We start from the raw sequence: 21,103 nt of genomic DNA, 5'->3' as shown, positions 1-21,103 counted from the left end.
CTCTCTCACTCTCGCTCTCGCTCTCGTTCCCTATCTTTCCTCTTGATTTTATTCCCTCCCCTTTGGAGAATAATACCAGAAACAAGAGAAGAGAGGTCGAGAGGAGGGGCCACAAACACATCGAGGATCTCCAGTGAAGGTTAATCGGCGCTGATTACCTATCTGAGTAGATTGCCATCTACAAACTATTTTCTCTTCTCTTCCTCTTCTTTCGCGCCATTATCCAAGTTTTTTTCTTCTTCTCTTCTTTTCCCTCGCTCCTCTACGTATCTGCCACAAACAGGTAGACAGTATCATACTGTGTTCAATTCTCGTACCATTTTTTTCTTCGACCAAACAGTAGTGCCGTCACTATTTTCCCGTATACTTGTCCGAGTCTCGACCACCCATTCACTCTTATCGCTGTCCCGCCTTTGTCTCTCGCCTCCATCTTCTTTTCCCCCCTCCCCTCGGTGCAAAAAAATCTAAGAGTCCGTCCGGACCCTTTTCTCTCTCCCAATGACCATCTCTTGCCCGCTACCATCGACTCACGATGGCCACCATCGAGCCACGATTGATTCATCTGCTGAACGAATCGGCTTCTACTCCGCGGCCTCACCATGCTGAACTTCCCCCCATCAAAGCTCTTCCTCTTCCCAAGACGTCCGGTCGTCTACACCCTATCGAGCCCGATGCTAGCCAGAGACCCGAGGTGCCAGATTCGAACTTGGGTCAATTGGCTTCGCAATCCATGCCCTCCTTGTATTCGGTGGTAGACGAGGCTCCTACTTCAAACTTAGCCTTGAGGACCGATGCAAGTTACTCATCGGACCGAACATTACTAAGCCACATCTCGTCCCAAGACTTGCGCATGATATTGGATGATACGCCGGATAACACAGAAGATGTCGGAAAGAAGAGACGGCCAGTGAAAGAAGACTTCGTTCAGCTGCCACAGCCGCTGAAGAAACAGAAAGCGACTGCTCAGCAACATATGTTCCCTCCAATCATAGTAGGTTTACTGGAGCCGCCATCCGACGCTTCTCTATTCCCACCAATCTCCTCCGGATCCTTCGACAACCGCCCGCATTCCGAGCCTCCGCAGGCTCTCAGCATAACTAAGCCTCCCGATATATCGGAGACGGTAGAGGAAAAGACAAACCCGAGTCCTCCGCCCGAGCCCGAGCGAACACCAACGGGAAAAGTCAAGCGGCGGGCTGCCAAGCCACGTCGCAAGTGGTCCGAAGAAGAGACCAATCACTTACTGTTGGGTGTGAGCAAACATGGTGTCGGAAGATGGACGGATATATTGGAAGATCCGGAGTATAGGTTTAACGATAGGACGGCGGGAGACTTGAAAGATAGGTTTCGTACTTGTTGTCCCGAGGAACTACGTGCCAGCCCGGCAGCTAGAAGTGATACGCCCAAAGAGAAACAATCGGTTGTGAATGCTAGAGGAAGACCAAGGAAAGGTCTTATGTCCGAGAATATTCTCAACGAAACAGAAGAGGAGGCCGAGATCGAACAGGCCCAATCAGGTCCGAATGATTCTGATCCTACGCCAGCCAGGCAGCGCAAGAGCCGGGCCCATCGGAAGAAGATGGAAGACCTGGTCGAACTAGGTATTAGAGGCCCATTCAAAAAATCGCACCGTAGGGAACGACGCCCATTTTCCGAGCAGGATGATAGGGAAATACTGGAAGGATTTGAACTTTATGGCCCTCAGTGGACGAAGATCCAGAGGGATTCGAGATTCAACCTATCTACTAGACAACCGACGGATCTACGTGATAGACTACGTAATAAGTATCCCGAGAAATTTGCAGGTACGGAAAAGACGGCTTTAGGAGTGAGGGAGCCAGGGCGGGGCAATAGTCTGATGGAGCCCTCAGTCAATATGGCTATCGAGAATTCTTTACATGTTTCCAAGTCGGCCTTGCTCGAGCCACAACTTAATCGAGCCAACTCAAAAGAAGACATACCGAGGTGGCCAATGCCTTCTAATCTTGTCGAGACTGGGGAAGCACCCCAGCAACATCATCCAGGCATCTACTGGAACGAAGCATCCGGCACAGGCTTTACTTCGGGGACTATGGGGGAGATGGACATATCACGTCTTCTTCTTGATGATACGCAAGCCACAAACGAGCCGCCTTCGGAGAGGCGTGGTCTAGGATGACATGTACCAACTACATTGGAGGAAGTCTACTATTCAACACGCCCGAGAAGGTCTGGGGAGCTCATAGCAACTGCAGATATGACAGGGATAATATCGTAGCGATTAACGTTAATCGTCGAGACGGATAGACTACGAGGTACCCGAAGGTGTGAGGAAGAATTGAAGTCAGTACTTACCATAACTCGACCCAAGTTTATGTCGAGGGCGTACTTTGAGATGGGTTACAACCCAATTTCATGCTACTTTCAGCATGATGCTCCTGTCGTTACAGAATGGCCATGTGCAATATTAGTTGTATTAGCAGTTGGGGAAGCGAATCTAACGAACAGGTATGATACACGCGTGGAATGAAGGAAAGAAAATGCGGCTTGCGAAAGCAGCTGAAGATTCGATTTTTATCTCTAGGTAGCAGCAAGCTTGTCCTGGGAGTTGCTTCTCGTTGATTGTTCGCACAAGATGAGCGCGATTCTGAGAATCTACCGTACTCTACAAGCTCTTGGATATAAGCCATAAATTATAATATGTAACTGCCCCATACCAATTACTAAAATGTAAAGATCCAAACATTCATACTTGGCGTAACATCTATTTTTTTTGACTTACGTGGCATATAAGAGATGGGCGCAACTCACAGATTACATACACCTGATTATGGTTGGTGATGGTTTTGATATCCTTCCACTATGAGGGGTCTAGAATTTGGATGGACTTGACGATCCCGGCAAGAGCCATTGCCAAGAAATCAGTCGCAACTTCGGTGCACGGACCAGCAAGGAAAAGGCTACCCACAAGCCAAAAGACCCACTAGGGCACAACCCACAACTTTTCACTTCCAGCGAAATTCTATTAACCTAGTCGCATTCTAATTCAACAACTTTTTCCGTCCTTGAGAAAACCCTCCACAACGACCTGCCAACTTCACGATATCTCCAATACCTATCGTTGAACAGACAAAATGGCTCGCGGACCGTAAGTATATCCTATACAGATCAACACATACGCATTTAAATATCGAGATAACCCATTTCCGTGGGAAGCCGTCGTCGCTCTCGCGAAGCGCGCACCGACGTGGGCTTTTCGGTTCCAAAATTTCCAATCGATGATGGCCTATACTAATTGAATTGCGACTCACAGGAGAAAGCACCAGAAGCGCTTGAGCGCCCCCTCCCACTGGCTTCTTGACAAGTTGTCCGGTGTCTACGCCCCCAAGGCTTCCGCCGGTCCCCACAAGCTTCGCGACTGCATGCCCCTCATCGTCTTCATTCGCAACCGTCTGAAGTATGCCTTGAACTACCGCGAGACCAAGGCCATCCTCATGCAGCGTCTCGTCAAGGTCGACGGCAAGGTCCGAACCGATATGACCTACCCTGCCGGCTTCATGGACGTCATTACCATCGACAAGACCGGCGAGCACTTCCGCCTTATCTACGACACCAAGGGCCGCTACACAATCCATCGAATCCAGACCGAGGAGGCCGAGTACAAGCTGGGCAAGGTCAAGCGAGTGCAACTTGGCAAGGGCGGAATCCCATTCTTGGTCACGCACGATGCGAGAACGTAAGTTCTGTCAGACATCATTCAGCCGTTGGATCAAGCTTTGGTTGAACCACCTTTTCCCATCTTGTGATAGGATCGAGCTTCGAACTGATGGCTGTATGTATCCCCCGTCCTCCGCCTATGCTAACGTTCTATTTTCTGCAGCATCCGTTACCCTGACCCTGCTATCAAGGTAAACGACACCGTCAAGATTGAACTAGCCACCGGCAAGGTCACCGACTTCATCAAGTTCGACACTGGCGCCATTGCCATGGTTACCGGTGGTCGTAACATGGGTCGTGTCGGCGTCATCACCCACCGTGAGCGCCACGATGGTGGTTTCAACATCGTCCACATCAAGGACGCTATCGACAACACCTTCGCCACCCGTGAGAGCAACGTCTTTGTCATCGGCTCCGAGAAACCCTGGGTCTCCCTGCCCAAGGGACGCGGTGTCAAGCTCACCATTGCCGAGGAGCGTGACCGCCGCCGTGCTCAGGCCCTGGCTGGTCACTAAGCATCTTCTAGTAATGAAACAAAAAGGGATCTGGCAGAGGGTTGATTTTCACAACGCATGGGAACTGGCGTCTATGGCATACCAATTCGCTCTTACCGAATGAGTAAGATTCGTGGTTTAGGTCAATGATGAATGAGAATTAATTGACCCTGATCCTGCACTGTTGTGGCATCTGCACTTCGAATTATCTGCTTCTACCTTATATGATCGTGACATGTCCTGTTCTAGAAAATGATACTCGACTATTCCGTCCTGTACTCGTCCTATCTTCTACGTCGGCAAGGCCTAGTGATGTAACACTCTTAGGATAATGTTACATACATCTACTATCTTGCCCATCTAGAGTATACGTACTTCTAGAAAGCATGGTAGAAGTTGGGTATGCTATACCATAACCCACATACTCATTGACGCGTAGTTACCCATCATCGTGCCCACCCTTACCTCGTTTCTATGTAAACGAATTCTTCTACCAGATCATCAGGTCCTCTGTACTAGCTCACGATACTTCTCACATACTCCATGTACGTTGCAAGAAAATGCACGCGGAATCACGATACTCTAGAAATAAGGAAAGAAGCTCGTATCCTTTCCTTACCCCACTCATCCTTTGGCTCGGCGGCGCGGAATCTGACTCCCATAAGACTACTATCTATGTATTTTTGAAGCTAGTAGATGTTAATAAACTTCTAATTACATGTATGGACGTTGGGTTTTAGTATAAGCTGAGGCTTGTCTGCGCATGACTCTGGGAAAATTATTTCCTGTGGTTTCGTGGGTTGTGTAGTAAGTAGGTAATCTAAGACATTCATATGCTGTTTGTGTTTACGAGATTCTAAGTTGGGAGAAGATGGGAATATCTATACCGATGTTCGCAGAATTCATATTCATATTCTGAGAATAAGGGTACCTAGAGTTGGAAAAGGGGTTTTCGAGGTGGTTGTGAGGTTTGGAGTACCCCTCTCGAGTGACTTACATGAGAGCGATTGGAAGGTCTAGGATATGATCAATGTCCATGTAAACTTTATCAGGTAGGCAGGTACGCAAGCTTCTGCGCGACCTTGTTGTAGATCATTTTCATTTTCCCTAAACTGGAAGAGTAAGTCCCTTTTCTGTCATGTCCGCATTGTCATTAATGATAGGTAGTATATTATCAATGATACCCGCCTGAGCCGATTGGGTCCTACTCCGAACTCCGGATTGGTTGCCGATATGTCAACTCAACGCTTTTTATTCTTGACATTCCCCTGATACGGTCACTTTTTTCGAATTCAGGAGAACGTCAGGTGCCAAATTGCCTACATTATGAGTTCAGTGAGACCGTACCGAAAGTTCCTAGTGTCTAAGATGATCAGAGGATGAGGGAGGCTCGGCTAGATTTCCGCGCCTTGATAGAAACGCAGGTGTTCACTTTGTCCCCGGAAGACTCGAGGACCATGGTCAGCTTAACATTAGCTTGGCGGCTCTGTCAGCCCTAATCCCCGGTGTCTTACATTAAATCGTACATAGGTAGGTAGCTGGCCTAGAAACACCTTAATATGCCGGCGGGGGCTTCCCTCGTAATCAATTGTCCGTGTTACCATAGAGATTAGGCTTCAAACTTCATCGTACTGAGCTATTCTAATATTGCTTTAGTGTTCATTTCCGTAGATGCTTGAGTGTGTTCGTATGTATGATAGTCACCTGAAGAAATTTCTAGAATACGGGGTCTTCAAAGTAGGCTGGGGGTTAGATATGTAATGGTATGTAAAGATGCGGTAGGGGGCGGGAAAGAAGACGCGAGAAATGCAAGTCGGGGAGATGTAGATGACGAATATCTCAGACATGTAGCCAGGCTAAAGCTATTTGGTATTGTGAAGAAGGAAAAGAGGGTGTAATAGGAAATGCAGCTACGGAATTAAACGCGCAGAGTCACAAGCCACCTTCGATAGATGTGCCTAAGCAACGATTGTTTCACGGCTGAAAGCCGCTGGAATCCGTCAGCTCGGCACCGTTGAAACTCCCCGGAGCGAATCAGCTCCCAGATCCATGCCGAATGCGGTGAAATTGCGTATCCTAGGTAAGACATGATGTGGACTGATTCCGCCGTCATTTACTTTCGGGGCGACTTTGTCGACATTTAGAGGCGGTTAGGAGTCGGCGGTGCTGTGATAAACACAAGAGCAATGGAAATCAGGTGAACTATTGGGTAGATCCTACTATTTATTCTAGCCAATGAATCTAAGTCGTCTTGAGAATCAGGTGAAACTGCGTCATATGTATGTATCCACTGGGTGAGCTCGAGTCAAGCAAATCTAGCTTTTCCTCGGCGAATAATACCTCTGACATGCGCTTCTGATTGCTGAAGAACTGAGGCTTATTGGAACCCACTCACGGAAATCTCCGGACCCGGTTTTGGTTGGTTGATCTAATTGTCTCGGCATATTCGGATACTTGCACGTATTTCTAGATGATTTCATGTGGATAGCTATGCATCTAGAAGGGTTCGATTACGTGCGGAGGTCGCGAGTATTGAAGTTTCGTACCCGTTCCATTGGTATCTTGCCCGTAGGCATGGGAGAGGCCATGTCTTATCTTGTATTGTCTTGAAACCCATTATGGGAACCCTTCTTGTATTTGAGAGAGGCCACCTTTGAGTTGTGATGAAGTTGGCGAGCTTGAACTGAGAAGTCACTTCTTTACGCAAAGGTCGGTGCGAATTATCCACTTCTCTCCCGCTGTTACTTGCCGACCTTCATGCTAAGAGCCTACGCATTAGTCTTGCAGGCCTTGATGGAGGGGGGTCAGAGGTGCTTCTGTATTTACCAATAAGCAATCATCCCCGTGCTTGTGGAGGAGAAGCAATCCTGTTTCTGGGGCAATAGCAACTTCTTCTTTAGGTGATTTACGATCATGAGTGTAGAAAACGGTTTCTCCACCGACACAGCCTTCGGTGGCCGAGGTCAAGTAGAGCAGTAATGTCCAGGTTGTTTTAGTGCTGATGGTACCGGAAGCCTCGTTAATGTATGGTAGAGTGACTAGATTAAAGTCATCGTCTGCGGCTGAGGGATTAGTAAACAATGTTTTACCATTTGGAAGAAGAAAACGACTCCAAGATGCGTATGATGCGGCAACCAATAATCTGATTTACTCCACTAATACCTCAAGACTGAGCAGCGCATGTATATCCGCAATAAAAATTGGCGTTGTACCGCATATTCAGGCATTGGACGTCAAAAATGCTGTTGTACGCAGATAACTTGCTGCAGAAATAACGTCGCTCCTTAGGCCACGTAGCTTTGGCTTGCATGCTATGCTCCAAACTCAACGAATATGATGTGCATATAGATCCGAAAGAGATGATGTGGGACACCTACAATGACAGTCAAAATATTGACCTTTGGAGTAACGATATACTCGAATGTTGGGATTCAAGCCCACCACGTCGCCACCCCTATTGTAGGCCATCAGTGTTGTCCTTCGGCCAACAAGGTGAATGAAGCATCGATGCTTTCTAACCATAGATGACTAACGGACTCTCCCAGCAAAGCATCTCTGAGTCCTGTTTCAAGCCAGAGTCTCTGAGAGAAACGAGGGTCGTCAACCTGGAACCTGTCATTGACCCTCAACGCTTCCCCGCGTTTTGGTCGACCGGGTGTAGTGATCAAGGGCAATGTCTTAAGAAAATTGACATAGTCTCGGCATAGGTTTTTCGGCCAAAAGTTCCTGAAAAGAATAATCTTGTCTTCTAATCCTGGAACGGGAGCTTCTGGGCTAAGCTCTACGACAGGTAGAGGAGGCCTGAACGGGGGCCAATTTGGGGGTTTAGCTGCGGCTGCAGACGCCACGGCAGGATTTGACGAAGGTTGGATCTTCTTGATAGATTTATCCTTGCCCATAGTAGCAGCATTAAGTCTTTGTACTGAGGTGTGTTAGTATCGGTGATTGTCAGCTTTAGGTTGTTTAAGGGAAGAAGATGGCATAAGGTTGAATCCAGTTGAATCCGTTGAAGTCTAGTGGACTGGACCCCCGGTCGCTAATTGCATATTTATCAGCACTAAAGGAAATCGGCTGCTTGGCCCCGAGATAAGGTTAAGCCCCACGTTTTAGATCGATCTCACCCTGTTACCAGGTTGAAGGCACCCCTTAGTGTAACCCCTGAACATGTATCTATACTAACCTCTACCTAACGGATGCTTGCAAGCCTCTCACATGTCTTCCGCTTCATGCGGATAGCCATGTCCATGAAAGATCATATCATTCTATTTGACACGCATACCTACTTAAGTCGTCTAAGATCGACGGGTTACTCTGCTGAAACTCGTAGAACGTGGCCACTCCGGTAACAACCGGCTGCATCTTCTCACCGCCCTATTCATGTTGTAATTTATAGGGTGGCCGTGGTGTGGGAGAGAAACAAGTATGCTGAGTTGCAGACACTAGTGGAGATAGAACCTATCAGAGGCTTCTAAGGCTGCTTGTTAGAAGTTTACGAATGATGTTAACCTTAGCAACTAGCAATGTTCACAACGAGCCACATTCTATTTGCTTCCCCCCCCTGCCAACTGTTGTTCGTTTTGCTTTTTTTCCCTTCCACCCCTAGTTAAAGTGGAAATTGTAACAACTCTAGGGGAGTTCCATGACGACCGTCGAATTCCGGGGCAGAAACGAAACCTTGTAGGCGTGTTTCTGTATCTGTCACCACGTATAAGAGCCCGATGGACCCTCATATCACATAAAGACAAGGCCTCTAAGAGACCATGCATGGTTCCACTCTAGCTGCTCTTGTATCACCATCGCTTGCGTCCAGAAGATGAGTAGGTTCTCGACGTATTGTGAATGGACCGTTACCGCTCGAAAGTGCTTGGACGGTGAACCGCCCCCAGGCCATATAGCGAGATTTCACCTTTGGAGGGGACTTATTCGATTCCCGCTTGCTGGAGTAGAACACTCTAGCCGCGTCGCTTACTTTTATAAAAAGCTAATGGCCGAGGTCAACCAATCTAGATTAGATGGCAAGAGAAAGGAACTGTACAGGAGCTTCACAGCTAGGGTAATCTCTGCCCATTTTGCTGTTGAGAATGTTGAGAGGATTGCGACCGTCTCGAAGCTCAGAGTCCCTCTTAGTCATCTCGCAGCAGCTCTCAAGATAATGGTAGAGTTGAAGGAGTATGACGACAAGCATCCCGTTCATTGGTCTGAAGTTTTTCCGACGGAGGATGTTCAATGCTCTCTATCACCCGCCGATCTCTGGCTTCATTTCAAGTTAGAAAGCATTAGGCCATGCCTCGCCTTTCTCGTGCGACTCTTTAGGCGGGTGCTTCCTGACTGCTCGGGCATGTGGAATGAATGCGAGGAAAGCTTAAGGAGAAAGCAATGGATCCTCCTATTCGTCCTCGATTCGCCAAATCCTCGGAGGATTCAAACTCCAACAACGCCTCCGAGAGCTAACTTGATAGCTCGATAGGCTGACCTGGTTAGCTGAGATTGCATATGTATACGCGATATATATCTAGGTTTGTCGGTTCGAAACACCTCGATAATGATTTTTGCTAATAAAATGGATAGATGGTAGTCAAGAATGCATGGTAAAAGTGGTAAAGCAAAAATGATAAGGGAGCATAAGGGTCGTTATTTGCCATATGAAACATCATGTTCGTATGATGTCTTGTACCTAGAAATCATCAAGAGGATTTAGGAAGTTACCTACTGGATAGGTAATTAATTATGCTTAAATCTGCTCAAGTATTAGTTAGGTATCTAAGCGGAATAAATATTATGATATCCGGTATTGTCAGTGTTACTGAATTACCCCGCCTATTTACCCCGGATTTGAAAATCGGGACTAGCAGAGGTCTCCGAAGGAAGGAGCAGCTTCGAAGTTGGGAAGAACTAAATTCTAATTAGCACACGACACTAAGAACTTCCAACCTTAATTTTTTAAATTCCTTTCAACCATTTCTATGGAAGGCCGAATTTCCATCAATTAGGAATTGACTCTTCAATACACATGTCGCTCGCTTATATTCAGAATAACAGTTCGTCGTTTTCTACCTCCTACCTTGAATTGAGCTATTTCGATATAGACAGACATCAATGTGGTCATTTGGGACTACTATGACAATGGCGAAGGATAGAGAACCCTCGCAAGAAACGTCTCTTCCGCCCTCACAGCCTTCACAGCCTCTTCGGCCCATTGAAAACACGATACAACCCCTTGGACCTCGACCGCCGATATTCTCGCAGCGTTCGTTAAAACAATTAGGCTTGTTCTTCGGAGGCGCGGGTTTTATGTTTCTTTCAACCCTCGTCACGAGGCGCTCAATAGCCAGGAAATATACGGCCACAGTACCTAAATTCTACAATCAAAGTAATCGACCAGTAGACAAGATACCAGCAGACAATAACCTAATGGCTCTGGAGGCTCTGAATTTGGCTACTCTTCACGTGATGGGATTCGGAATCATGATTACCGGAGGTCTAGCCTGGGCTTTCGATGTCTCTAGTGTTGACGATTTGAGGAGGATGGCACGGCGAAATTACGGACGTGTTGGTGCCACAGCCGACGAGGAAGCAGAGCGAGAGATCGAAGAATGGGTAGCAGGCGTTCTAGGGAGAAAAGAGAAAAGGGAGGGGGAGGCTAAATCTCCAACCAAGAATGACTAGGCGTCATAAATAATTCAAGCAAACAAGAGAGAAGGCAGGCAAGCAAGCGAGCAAGAGAGTGAAATCTATGGCTAAGACCCAAGGACCTTCACGATACTCCATGCTCGACACTCAAACGCTAGACTAATGCGGTGTATGTCCGCTAGTCCCCCATACTCAGCCATGATCAGCATGCCATCGACGATTCGACGATCGGTGACTTGCACTAAAGAGTTTCATATCGGCCAAGCGAGATCCTGAGCTAATCAAGCCACCCGTTTTCGCTTCGTCTCATGCGTCAACCTCCCGCGTCTAAGAAAGGTACGCACTTGTATCTCGAGTTGGGTACCTGTACAACTGGCTACCTTAATACCTATATCCAACGTCTATTAATGTCTTGGTGCCGCCCTATGCCCCATCATCCTTGGAGCCGCATTAGTCGATCGCTTCACCATAGAGATGCTAGTCATCGAGCATTGCTACCTAAGTCTAGCTGGTCTAGCTCACGCTGACCCCTCAGCCTTTTTCTTGCAGAAATAATCTTCACGATTGGTCGATTTGGGTTGGGTGATGCTGCAAGTGCGTGCGTGTTGCGAAGAAATCTATGCATATTAAAATTACTAAGCAGACCTAGTTATGCAACGCGTCTCAAGGATCTCGGCCCCGCGTACCTATTTGCTTTTTGAGGTTTTCCAAAAATTGCTAGGCTTAGATCTGAGAGGCCACTTACGTGCGCGTCTGCCAAGGGTTTGAGCCTAACCACTCGAGATCCTTTACTGGCGGCTTCAGCGTTCCTAGCATGCCTGTCAAGTTCTGACACTAATATACCCGCCGTTGACGCGCAGTCATGTATGATCCACAGCAAGAATTAAAGTGCAATCATGGCTGAATATCGTGTATCCGTTCGAAACTATCACTGGTCCCATCAAAATACCCTCGTCCGGTCACCTATTCTAGATCTCACGGTTCCCTTACCAACTCTGATCGTTCAACCGTTGGAAGGGTCTAATAAGCAAGAGCCGCGAGTACTTAGCAACCCAGCCGAATTGAGGGATGATATCCGAGGCGACATTTACGAAGCTGAAGCACATGGCGTAATAATTCCAACAGACACGTTGATCGATAAGTCCCCCGTCTGGGTGCCCATACATAGCTATAGGTGTAAGGAGAACGAAGTCTATGTTGTCAATCTGGCGACCTTTGAAGCCTCCAATGTACCCATAGCCCATATATGTTGGGTCCCAGGTTATAAAGCGCCTGATGGTAAATTGTATACAATCGTCGGTGCTCCACGGAAACAATTGCGAGAGACACGGATCTTAGTCCTCGCTCAACAGGTCGGCTTTCCGAGGGAAGCTAAATTTATTTCAATCGACCCGGCTTTACTCGCCAGCTACGACGAGATCACCCAGGGTCAAAAGAAGGCGCTGTTTGACATTCAGCTTAGATATATCCGAACCAGATCCAGTCCACCATCGATGCTTCTCTCGAATGGTTATCGCGTATTTTCATCCCCAGATAGATTTGGCAACAATAGGCGTAGCCTAGAAGAGGTCTTGTTTGAAGATCTCCAAGTTCCTCGGCATACCCACTCCATTTGTAGCTCTCAAAGCAGTTTCGATAGCTCTAACGACGACGATTCACTGTACGACAAGCCTACATACGTGTCGTTGGTAGAAGCCCCAAAGGTATGCTACGTCTAATCCCTGATCACATCGACCACAATTATGCCATATAAGAGGTATAAAGAACAAAGTGTTGATGTCGTTGGTAGCGTCCGTACACTTGCGGCTGTAAATTTCCCGGTCTTCGTCCTACGTACTTTGACCCCAACCCGAGCCACCGCCATGGTACAGATGAGGAATGTTCCCTCGGTGCCGCTCACGCAAAGCATTGCGTCTTTGCAGACCACACACCTACTGTTTGCGTCGTCTTCGGGCCCGGGGAAGAGCATGAACATTGCATCCATCCATCGGAAGCCATAGAGACTGAATTCAAGAAGGTATTTGGAGAGGACTGTTTTGCGGATGTCGAAGTCTGGTACGAGGACGCGGATAGGCAAATGAACCATGAATTGTTCCCTATGGACCTCGAACCGGCTTTCGACGACTCGCCTTCCTTAACATATTATTCTGAAATAGGGGCTGATGAGCAGTCGACGACTATCACATCTGAGACCATCGATGAATCGGACCAGGATTCCTATATGAATCTTGAATGGTACGGTTCTCCCGAACCGAAGGACATGGAAATATAACATTACCCTTTATGTTTTCACATAAACATGCGGATGAGGACATCTGGGAGGATTGGGCGGACCTATTTGACGAGCCTAGCGCTGCCTTTTGCTTCCCAGAACATTTAGCATAGGTGGCAGCGATACATTTTCTATATTTCTTCAAGTTACACAGATAGACCCCCTTTATATGTACCGCGATAAATTGAAAACGAAAGGATATCTTGCTTGCTATAATTACCCTACATAATTAGCTAGTAGCACTCTGTTACCTTGGACGTAAGTATTCTCCATATTCGTCGGCTGAGTTGAGCAAACTCAATACTTTTTCACTGTATAGTTGGCTTGATAGCTGCCCATCATGGTGCTATAGTTATGGATCAAGCGGTGCATACTTTTATGCTAGCACTATATCCGTGTAAAATTAGCATCCTTATTCGTTCGCTTCCCCCTTATCCCCACTTACACACACCAAACTCTCAGCGAATCAATTGCATCTCTCCATATGAGCTAGTGACATATACCTTCTCTAGAGGGGTTCTATCAACGGTCGGATGGTGTAGTTGGTTATCACGTCAGTCTAACACACTGAAGGTCCCCAGTTCGAGCCTGGGTTCGATCATCCTATTTTTGCTTTTTCTCATATTTAAGACATTGTCTGTATGGGTTGCTTTTCGTTCTTATTTTGTCTATCGAATTTTAGTTTGTCCCTTGCGAGAATGTGATATATGATTTATTATAAACTTCTTAGTGGCGGGGTATGAAATATTATTCTACGCAGATTTTTGTTTATTCGACCACTTTTGTTCTATCTAGTTCTTATGGTAAAAGCGTGTAATGCACTTGTTGATGTGGAGCATCACGCACGATTTCAGGGCGTCGAATAAAATATAAGTTAATCTATTGAGTATCCTGTATTTTCCGCGTCTAAACCATGCCCGCGATGCATATCTTATTCGGCAATTCGATACATAAAATAATGCTATCTCATCATACAAGTGACGTCTCGACGCAAGTATGGCGAGACATACCTAGGTAGGTGAGTAGGTAGGTAATGAGCGAGGAGCAGGTAGTTAGGTATAGAACGATGTGGAGATGCTGGTATTTCTTCAGCATCACATATCGTTCGGGCTTGGCGACGTTTTATTGTCCACTCAAGTCTCCTCTTCCCTTCCTCTTCCCACGACCTGTGATTAGCATTATCACCATCATGAATTGTTGAAACTCCTATCATAGGATATCATGAGGAATCATTCACCACTCTCCTTCTTTGAACTTTCCTCGGATTACCGGGTTGCCTCAAAACTACCTCTGCGACCCCAGTTCCGAGGTTGGTGCTTAAGGAATGCGCCTACGGAACCTAGGTAACCTTCGTGACGTAGGAAGTAGGCTTGCTTCTCGCCCTTACTCCAGAACTTGATAGCGTAGCTTAGAGTGTTCATGGTCTGGGGGTGCCCGCGAATGAAGGACCCACCAAAGTAGATACGGGAAAGCCCGTGTACTTGCGACTGTAGGTAGGAAATCTGGCCGATATTGTTACTGATGGCGTATAATAAAGACCGCGAGATATCGGCGCTGGAGAAGCGCGATCGCGCTAATTCACTAGCTCTAGAGGACGTAGGACGAGGTTGCGATTGCTGCGGTTGCGAGGAAGTCGAGGAAGTTTGGTCTGAATTCTGCTTCTCTTGCCTTCGATTTTGGTCATCCCCATTGGAAAGTCCACCCGTATCTTCGGCTTCGTTCTCCGCTTCCCGTTTCATGCGGAAAACCTTACCGAAGGAACTAGCGATCGTCGTGCTCTTTAGACCAATTTTACCATAATCAGTGCCGTAAATATCGCCAACCAACATGTCGACCTTGGCATTGTCGCCATGCGCGGCCATATCTAACATCTCGTCGAACGATTCGGCGGGTGTGAGAAGCGAAAGGATACCCCAGAGCGTGCCCCCTCCGAGAGAGGTACCACCCACACGTTCATATGTCCGCGGCCCAGACACTTTAAGGATACTAACACCAGATCCTATATTAACAAGCATATAGGGGTATATATTAGCATTAGGCGAAGCAAAGTGCATAGGATCCGTTTCGGAGTAAGTGAAGACTTCGCGGGGTATCTCGGTGATGAAGAAATCAAGGCCTGTCGCAATGTCAGTATATCGGCCTATATTACCCCCATTGCCTTTAAAGCCGATATGACTAGAAGTGACTAACCAATAATCAAACACTCCATTTCATCTTCTCTTAGGACGTCAACATCGAGCCGTTGTCGTATTCTGTCGTAATACTTGTAAGCGCCGCCCCCAGTCGCCATCACGCACAGCTCGCCCGGCTTGGAGCCATTGAGAGCCAATTGCTTGTCCTTGAGGTGTCGCATAAACTCTATACAATCGTCGATGCGATCCGTCTCGAAAGATTGAAAATTGAGTCGCCCACCTGGGTCGGTCGAATGCGCCTCGCGGGAAAAATACACCAGTTTCGCTAGGGATCCACCGATCTAGGAGAAACAGTTGGGTGTTAAGCTTAATTGATATGAAGTCGCAAACTCGCGATCATGCTGGGAGAAGCTTACATCAACGGCGATATGACTGATGACAGCTGTATGATTAGGGAGACGAATATCCTTTGTCTCATGGTAGCCATTCCCACTTGACCCGGATGGATTTGCCGGAGTGCCAGGTTGCTCGGGAGTGTCGACGATGAATGCGCCTTTGACATTTATACGAACAGAACCGGGATGTGTGATAGTGCTATCGATCTCGGCCGTGCTTGTCATGGTTCGCGGTCTTCCGGTCGCCTGCTGCGCCGCATCGTCTTCTCCATCCTCAATCGCGACTTCGGCCTGGTAGTGATCTCCAGACATCTTTTCTCGTTCGGCTAGGATCAATCAACGCCAAGAAGAGCGAAAGAGGGGTTAATAAGGAAGTAAGATATAATCAAAGGAGGGAATGGGAAGCTTCTGTTGGCTCAGAAGCCTGAAAGTGGGAGATGATCAGGGAGGCATGAATTCTCGACCGAGTGTCAGATCTGTGTTCGGCGAGTTAGAGATATGGCTGGTGGCTTATGGCTATAGTAATTGCAACATCTGGATTATTAAAGATATCTAATATCCGGTTAACGGAGTAAGGCTATAGGGAGCGATCTGGTTTTCGGTGGGACAGAATTGGATCCATAAGTTGAACAAGGCAAATGAGATTAAATCATTCCAACATTTCGTCTCCGCAGTGACATGCCACCAACGCCTATCTTGTTATCGATAACCAAGTACAAGAAACGCTGCCCACCTGCCAAAACCCCTCATACGTAACCGTGTAACGTGCCAATCTGCGGCCCTATCCGTCATGCGCCTAACCGAGACTTACTATGTAAGTCAGACCGAGATCCGCAACCCCTATTCTCCTATTCTCAGAACTGGTACCTAGGTAGGTACGCATCATACAAGCCAAGCATTTAACACAATATTCATGTCCAAAGATCCAAGACACTCGTCGAAATAAATAGTATTCCTACAAGCTCATATTAACTTACAATGATAGCTCAGCAATTGTTATAGTCAAAGGTCTATGGCAAACTTCTAAAATGAGTTGCTACACTTGAATACCTAAGCTGGAAACAATTAGAGGACTTGGCGGCATAGAGAAAACTTCTTATATATATATTTCAAGTATTCTGACAGGTTCACGGAGATATTCATATTCATAGAATCTCATTCGTATACATGTAAACGAAAAACAAGCAGATCGACTTAACCTAGCCCCTGAACTCCTCATATAGTATACCCTACCGGAACTCACAACCCATCCATAGCCTACCCAAACTCAACAAACCCAACGAGACGAAAACACACCATCAAAAGAACCCCCCAGCCGGCACACTAACAAACACAGCCGTAAGCACAGCAGCCCCCAAAACCGCAGCCAGCAGCGACTGCGCGAAGATAACATCCTGTACCTGCCGTAGCGCCGGCTCGCGGATCCAGACCTCGCGGTCGAACACCCTGCGCACGACACCGCGGCGCTCGTACCTGACCACCCACGGCTCGTCCTCGTAGCTGTTACTCGAGCCGAACGAGTCGAAGCTGTTCTTCCCCTTGCCCCTTTTGCCCTGCTCCTCGAGCTCCGACTCGTCGAAGGAGGTTGGGGAAGAAGAGGAAGAGGAACACGGATCCTCGAATAACTCCCAAGGCCTCACATGCCGATGATGCAGTCCATGCAGGACAACACACATGCCCTTCGCAGCCGCAACCAACGTCGCAATCCCCAACACCCAACCCACCGCGAAAAGCGCCCTCCAGCCGCGCGCCGCCCCGCTAAGCGTAAGCAGCAGAGCGCCCAGCGTAGCGCAGGCGATAACCCCGACGCCGAGACCCCGCGCGAAGGTCACGCGCGCCGGGTTGCCGTTGCAGATGCTCCAGCGCACGAAGTTGGGGTGGGCCTGGCGGCGCAGCGTGGCCTCGACGCCGCGCGCGACGGATCGCAGCGCCGACGGGTGCGTCGTGCGCGACAGCGCTTGTATGGCCGCTTTTTGCTCCCGCGAGGACAGGTTCAGTTGCCGCGGCGCTGAGTCCGCGAGGTACGTGCTGATCACGCGGTCTAGTTCTGCGCGGAAGGGTTGGATGGTGACTAGGGGCGTTAGGTGTTAGTCTATATATGTCTTTGTTTTTGTATAAGGAAGTATAAGAAAGAGAGAGAAGAGAAGAGGGATGGGCAAGGAGTGTTGAGAATGACTTACATGGTTGTGTGGCACCGGCGGCGTTGAATGCGTCTTGAGCTTGAACTTGATGGCTAGATAGTTGGGAGCCTGAGAAGATTGATGTGGTGTCGTTGAGGCTTGGGGTTGGAGGTGGTGTTGAAAAGGGGTCTTTGATTTCGACGACAGTATCCGAGGCCCCTTTTTCGAAGTCGGTTCCTTTGAAGATGACAGCAACTTTCGGCTCCTTTCTCATCTTATCCACGGCGTTTTTCTGGATCTTGGCAGTGGCCTCATCTTCCATCGTCTGTGTCCACTCTGGAGAGAGCTGAGCTTCGGAGATGTTAATCTCGTTGAAACGCTTGACATAGTCACGATACCACAGGAAGAACTGCAGATTCTCGGCTGCGTGCTCAATGTAGATCAGGTAGTTCATGAAGTCGCGGATGGTACATGGCTGTAAGACAACAGTTTGTTAGCATGTAGATCACGGTTCAACGTCGACGAAGTGACTCACTGGACAAGTTCCACCGTTGATGATCCTGTCAAACGTAAGAGCGTCAGGTACACCCGATGGAGGACCTGAGTGCCCTGATTTAAGTGAAGGATTTCCCGTCTCGTTTTCTGAGATGGAAGTATAGCTGCGTAGAAATTCTTCCTTATTGACATGCTTTGGTCGTCGGTATTTGAGTGAAATAAGACCCATTGTGGATTATAGATAGAATGATTGATAGATGAAAATCTTCAGCTCTTGAAACGTTTCACGTATATGTGAATAGCAAAGATTAGAGATTAGTCGCCTACTAAGACGCATGAAATAAGGAAGAAGTCCTCGCGTATATAACACCGAAAAAGAGCAAGACTAAGTGGAAGTATTGGAGAGCTAAGCGGGTATGAAGTCCTGAACTTAATGTAAAAACGCTACCAGTCCGACGCCAGAGCTGAACCCATATGAAGCTATTATGATAAATTCTCCTCATCGTGACACACGCCATATCTGCCTCCTCGAATACGAATCCACATATCCTCTATCACTAATTTAGCAAGTCGTGGCCCGAAGCTTTCTGGCTGGACAGAAGGTCAATAATTGGATAAGACAACGCCTTACTTGCCACGCTGGTATATACCCAAAGACCAGCTAGCCATCAACAGCTTAGAAGTAACCAGTAATGAATGCGTCGGATGAGTTACCTCTTTGGATAAGTGACACTAGTTGTGACTCAGTATAGTTCACTAAGAAGCAGGCCAGTACTAGACCAACCAGCCCGATGGGAAACTGGCGAGTCCTCCGACGGTTATATCCGTATAAGGAAACCAGTTTTTTTGGTGCTCCTCTTGTAGATGGTTATTTAGAAACGAGAAATGAAATTGTTATGATGAATGGATTATGGGATTTTAATAAGAACGTGATACAGCAATAGGACCGAGCGACAAACACGAGCCGTTGCAATAATAGAATTGACGTTTCACGAGAATGAATGAGCAGGCATCACATCAAAACGATATTACAATGTAGTACGCAGAGTTGTAGAAGGGAGCTGAGGCTGAAGCAGTGAACATTTAGTGTTTGAAGCTGAGAATCTAGTGGTGTCGAGAAAGAATAACCCCTGATCTAAATCTCGAGATCTAAGACCACCCCTGTATCCCCACAATACGATCGGGGATAGAAAATCTACGATTGATCGGATACAAGGGTCTTGATGTCATGCAGCATCGGAGCTTAATCTTGTTCCTAAAAGGTTCCCTGCATTGTTATACAAGCCCCTTTTTCTTTTTGACTTGCGTATCCCCTCAAGTTCACGATGCTTTTATGATGCAGGGATAACTCCAATTGTCCTAAAGCACTCTTCCCAGCTGCATACGCTGGCTTCTTCACTACTGAATCGAATCAAACTAGACACCGTTCGTACCGCATCACTGGGTTCTATCCCAGTAGTTGAAGCTATTATCATAATACGTCGACGAATCAACAGATATAATAGGCTTGTCGAGTTCCGTGAGATCCGTCAATTATCTAGTTATTCTTAGTAATCTTCCCTCAAATCAAATTTCGTTGGATAGTCCATTGGACCAATGACATGGCCAGCTCGCAAGCAATGATCAAAGTAGGCCTCCCTTATCCCATCGCGTCTTCTGTCGTACGATATATACGCCATTTTCAGCCCCAATGACACTGTCAATGACAACTAAGAACCAAGTAGGTATGTATATCGTGCCTAGGCTAGGTAGGTAGTTTCGCTCATCCCGGTTTCAGACGCATCCCAAGGACGTTTAAATGCCAGTGCCATGTGCTTGAGGTAGGATGCGCCATGTGGCTGGTACGTTAAGACACGAGCCCAACGCCTTATGCACACACATGCGCGTATATGTTAAGAGGCTGGATCGCGCGCCTCATTCACTAGTGCTGATACGATGCATGCTTATAAATCGGGTTTAATGAGGGGGTTTACGACAGCTTCTTCTCCCTTTCTAGGCTTCTTCCTGTCTGTCGAAAGATTACCCCGAGTAGCACGAAGCGGAAGCGATTAATATCGCTCGAAAATATTTCTATTTTTCATACCAAATTTTGTAGGCACTATCTTTCTTACTTTGTCGTAGTTTTGATTTCTTCGAGATTGGGGAGGACCGCCCGTACTTTTCTTCTTCAATATTGATGCCCCCTCTACCAATGCTTCTCAGAGATATCGACAGTATTCACGTCTACGCCGTCCTTATACCATCTCTCTTCATGAGTGATTTTGACATCATTTCCACTCACTAGTATCACCTAAGTTAGCAAACACATACCAAAAGCCGGAACAGAAGCAACTTACTCTGGCGCTTCCTCATCAATCCGTCGTCAGAAAAAGTCCAATCTTCGAGGCCGTACGTGCGCCACCACTGGCCCTCCTCGTCGTACCACTCGTACCAGAACTGGACCGCGATCTTGTTGTCGGTGAAAGAGAACAATTCCTTGCGGAGCCGGTATCCATTCTCGCGCTCCCACTTCTTAGTGAGGAAGGCCTCGATCTCGTCCCGTCCCTGCAGGAAGGTGTCACGGTTACGCCAGATTGAGTCCGGTGTGTAAGCGAGCTTCACTTTCGCCGGGTTTCTGTTGATCACGTTAGCCCCTATATTAGTCTCCGACGAGCAATAGAGGAGAATTATACTTAGTATTCCAGGCATCTTGAGCCGCTTTCACTTTGACCTGGGCCGTTTCCGCCGTGAAAGGGGGGTACGGAGGTCTTCCCTTGTTCTCACTTGCCATTGTGATAGATTTATGTCTTGAGTGGTTCTCTCTACTTTTGGGCACTTATCGATGTAGATGTTAACTTTACTGCTTTTACATATCTTCTATCACGACTTC

The 21,103-nt window shown here is 47.4% G+C and overlaps 9 protein-coding genes and 1 non-coding gene across 10 annotated transcripts; 6 read left to right on the top strand and 4 right to left on the bottom strand.

Annotated features, from left to right (window-relative positions):
• Positions 1–871: 871 nt before the first annotated feature.
• F4807DRAFT_413460 (uncharacterized protein) lies at positions 872–2,806 on the top strand (the record flags this gene model as incomplete). The annotated part of the gene is made up of 1 exon (XM_047996878.1): positions 872–2,806. A coding segment is annotated over exon 1 (1,180 nt), but the record flags the coding sequence as incomplete, so codon positions are not given.
• Positions 2,807–2,998: 192 nt separating this feature from the next.
• Positions 2,999–4,388, top strand: F4807DRAFT_413459 (ribosomal family S4e-domain-containing protein). The gene is made up of 3 exons (XM_047996877.1): positions 2,999–3,127; positions 3,293–3,715; positions 3,860–4,388. Exons 1-3 carry the CDS (start codon positions 3,114–3,116, stop codon positions 4,209–4,211), a joined length of 789 nt encoding a protein of 262 aa, XP_047857067.1. The 5' UTR covers positions 2,999–3,113; the 3' UTR covers positions 4,212–4,388.
• Positions 4,389–6,681: 2,293 nt separating this feature from the next.
• On the bottom strand, positions 6,682–8,546 carry F4807DRAFT_340608 (uncharacterized protein). Its single transcript, XM_047995371.1, has 4 exons — positions 7,710–8,546; positions 7,568–7,644; positions 7,017–7,246; positions 6,682–6,950 (listed from the first exon to the last, which is right to left on the bottom strand). Exons 1-4 carry the CDS (start codon positions 8,087–8,089, stop codon positions 6,882–6,884), a joined length of 756 nt encoding a protein of 251 aa, XP_047857066.1. The 5' UTR covers positions 8,090–8,546; the 3' UTR covers positions 6,682–6,881.
• F4807DRAFT_340600 (uncharacterized protein) lies at positions 8,547–9,981 on the top strand. The gene has a single exon (XM_047995370.1). The coding sequence runs from the start codon at positions 9,004–9,006 to the stop codon at positions 9,655–9,657; it is 654 nt and encodes a 217-aa protein (XP_047857065.1). The 5' UTR covers positions 8,547–9,003; the 3' UTR covers positions 9,658–9,981.
• Positions 9,982–10,053: 72 nt separating this feature from the next.
• F4807DRAFT_340588 (uncharacterized protein) lies at positions 10,054–11,386 on the top strand. Its single transcript, XM_047995369.1, has 2 exons — positions 10,054–11,156; positions 11,356–11,386. The coding sequence occupies exon 1, from the start codon at positions 10,287–10,289 to the stop codon at positions 10,854–10,856; it is 570 nt and encodes a 189-aa protein (XP_047857064.1). The 5' UTR covers positions 10,054–10,286; the 3' UTR covers positions 10,857–11,156; positions 11,356–11,386.
• On the top strand, positions 11,361–13,404 carry F4807DRAFT_340586 (uncharacterized protein). Its single transcript, XM_047995368.1, has 3 exons — positions 11,361–11,418; positions 11,470–12,523; positions 12,610–13,404. The coding sequence occupies exons 2-3, from the start codon at positions 11,717–11,719 to the stop codon at positions 13,090–13,092; spliced, it is 1,290 nt and encodes a 429-aa protein (XP_047857063.1). The 5' UTR covers positions 11,361–11,418; positions 11,470–11,716; the 3' UTR covers positions 13,093–13,404.
• A 215-nt stretch (positions 13,405–13,619) lies between these two features.
• F4807DRAFT_t40 lies at positions 13,620–13,693 on the top strand. Its single transcript has one exon. It is a non-coding gene; the product is annotated as a tRNA-Val (tRNA).
• Positions 13,627–16,242, bottom strand: F4807DRAFT_413440 (fumble-domain-containing protein). The gene is made up of 3 exons (XM_047996876.1): positions 15,641–16,242; positions 15,283–15,565; positions 13,627–15,208 (listed from the first exon to the last, which is right to left on the bottom strand). The coding sequence occupies exons 1-3, from the start codon at positions 15,929–15,931 to the stop codon at positions 14,358–14,360; spliced, it is 1,425 nt and encodes a 474-aa protein (XP_047857062.1). The 5' UTR covers positions 15,932–16,242; the 3' UTR covers positions 13,627–14,357.
• Positions 16,243–16,917: 675 nt separating this feature from the next.
• F4807DRAFT_450223 (uncharacterized protein) lies at positions 16,918–18,463 on the bottom strand (the record flags this gene model as incomplete). The annotated part of the gene is made up of 3 exons (XM_048000099.1): positions 16,918–17,690; positions 17,800–18,214; positions 18,275–18,463. The coding sequence occupies 3 exons, from the start codon at positions 18,461–18,463 to the stop codon at positions 16,918–16,920; spliced, it is 1,377 nt and encodes a 458-aa protein (XP_047857061.1).
• Positions 18,464–20,419: 1,956 nt separating this feature from the next.
• F4807DRAFT_457336 (DUF1348-domain-containing protein) lies at positions 20,420–21,004 on the bottom strand (the record flags this gene model as incomplete). Its single annotated transcript, XM_048001022.1, has 3 exons — positions 20,420–20,514; positions 20,571–20,848; positions 20,907–21,004. 3 exons carry the CDS (start codon positions 21,002–21,004, stop codon positions 20,420–20,422), a joined length of 471 nt encoding a protein of 156 aa, XP_047857060.1.
• Between the last annotated feature and the right edge of the window lie 99 nt (positions 21,005–21,103).

Source organism: Annulohypoxylon truncatum (assembly GCF_022578515.1).
Source record: "Annulohypoxylon truncatum strain CBS 140777 unplaced genomic scaffold F4807scaffold_6, whole genome shotgun sequence".
Classification (NCBI taxonomy): domain Eukaryota; kingdom Fungi; phylum Ascomycota; class Sordariomycetes; order Xylariales; family Hypoxylaceae; genus Annulohypoxylon; species Annulohypoxylon truncatum.
The sequence above is the reverse complement of the archived record's forward strand: the minus strand, read 5'-3'. Positions and strand labels throughout refer to the sequence as shown.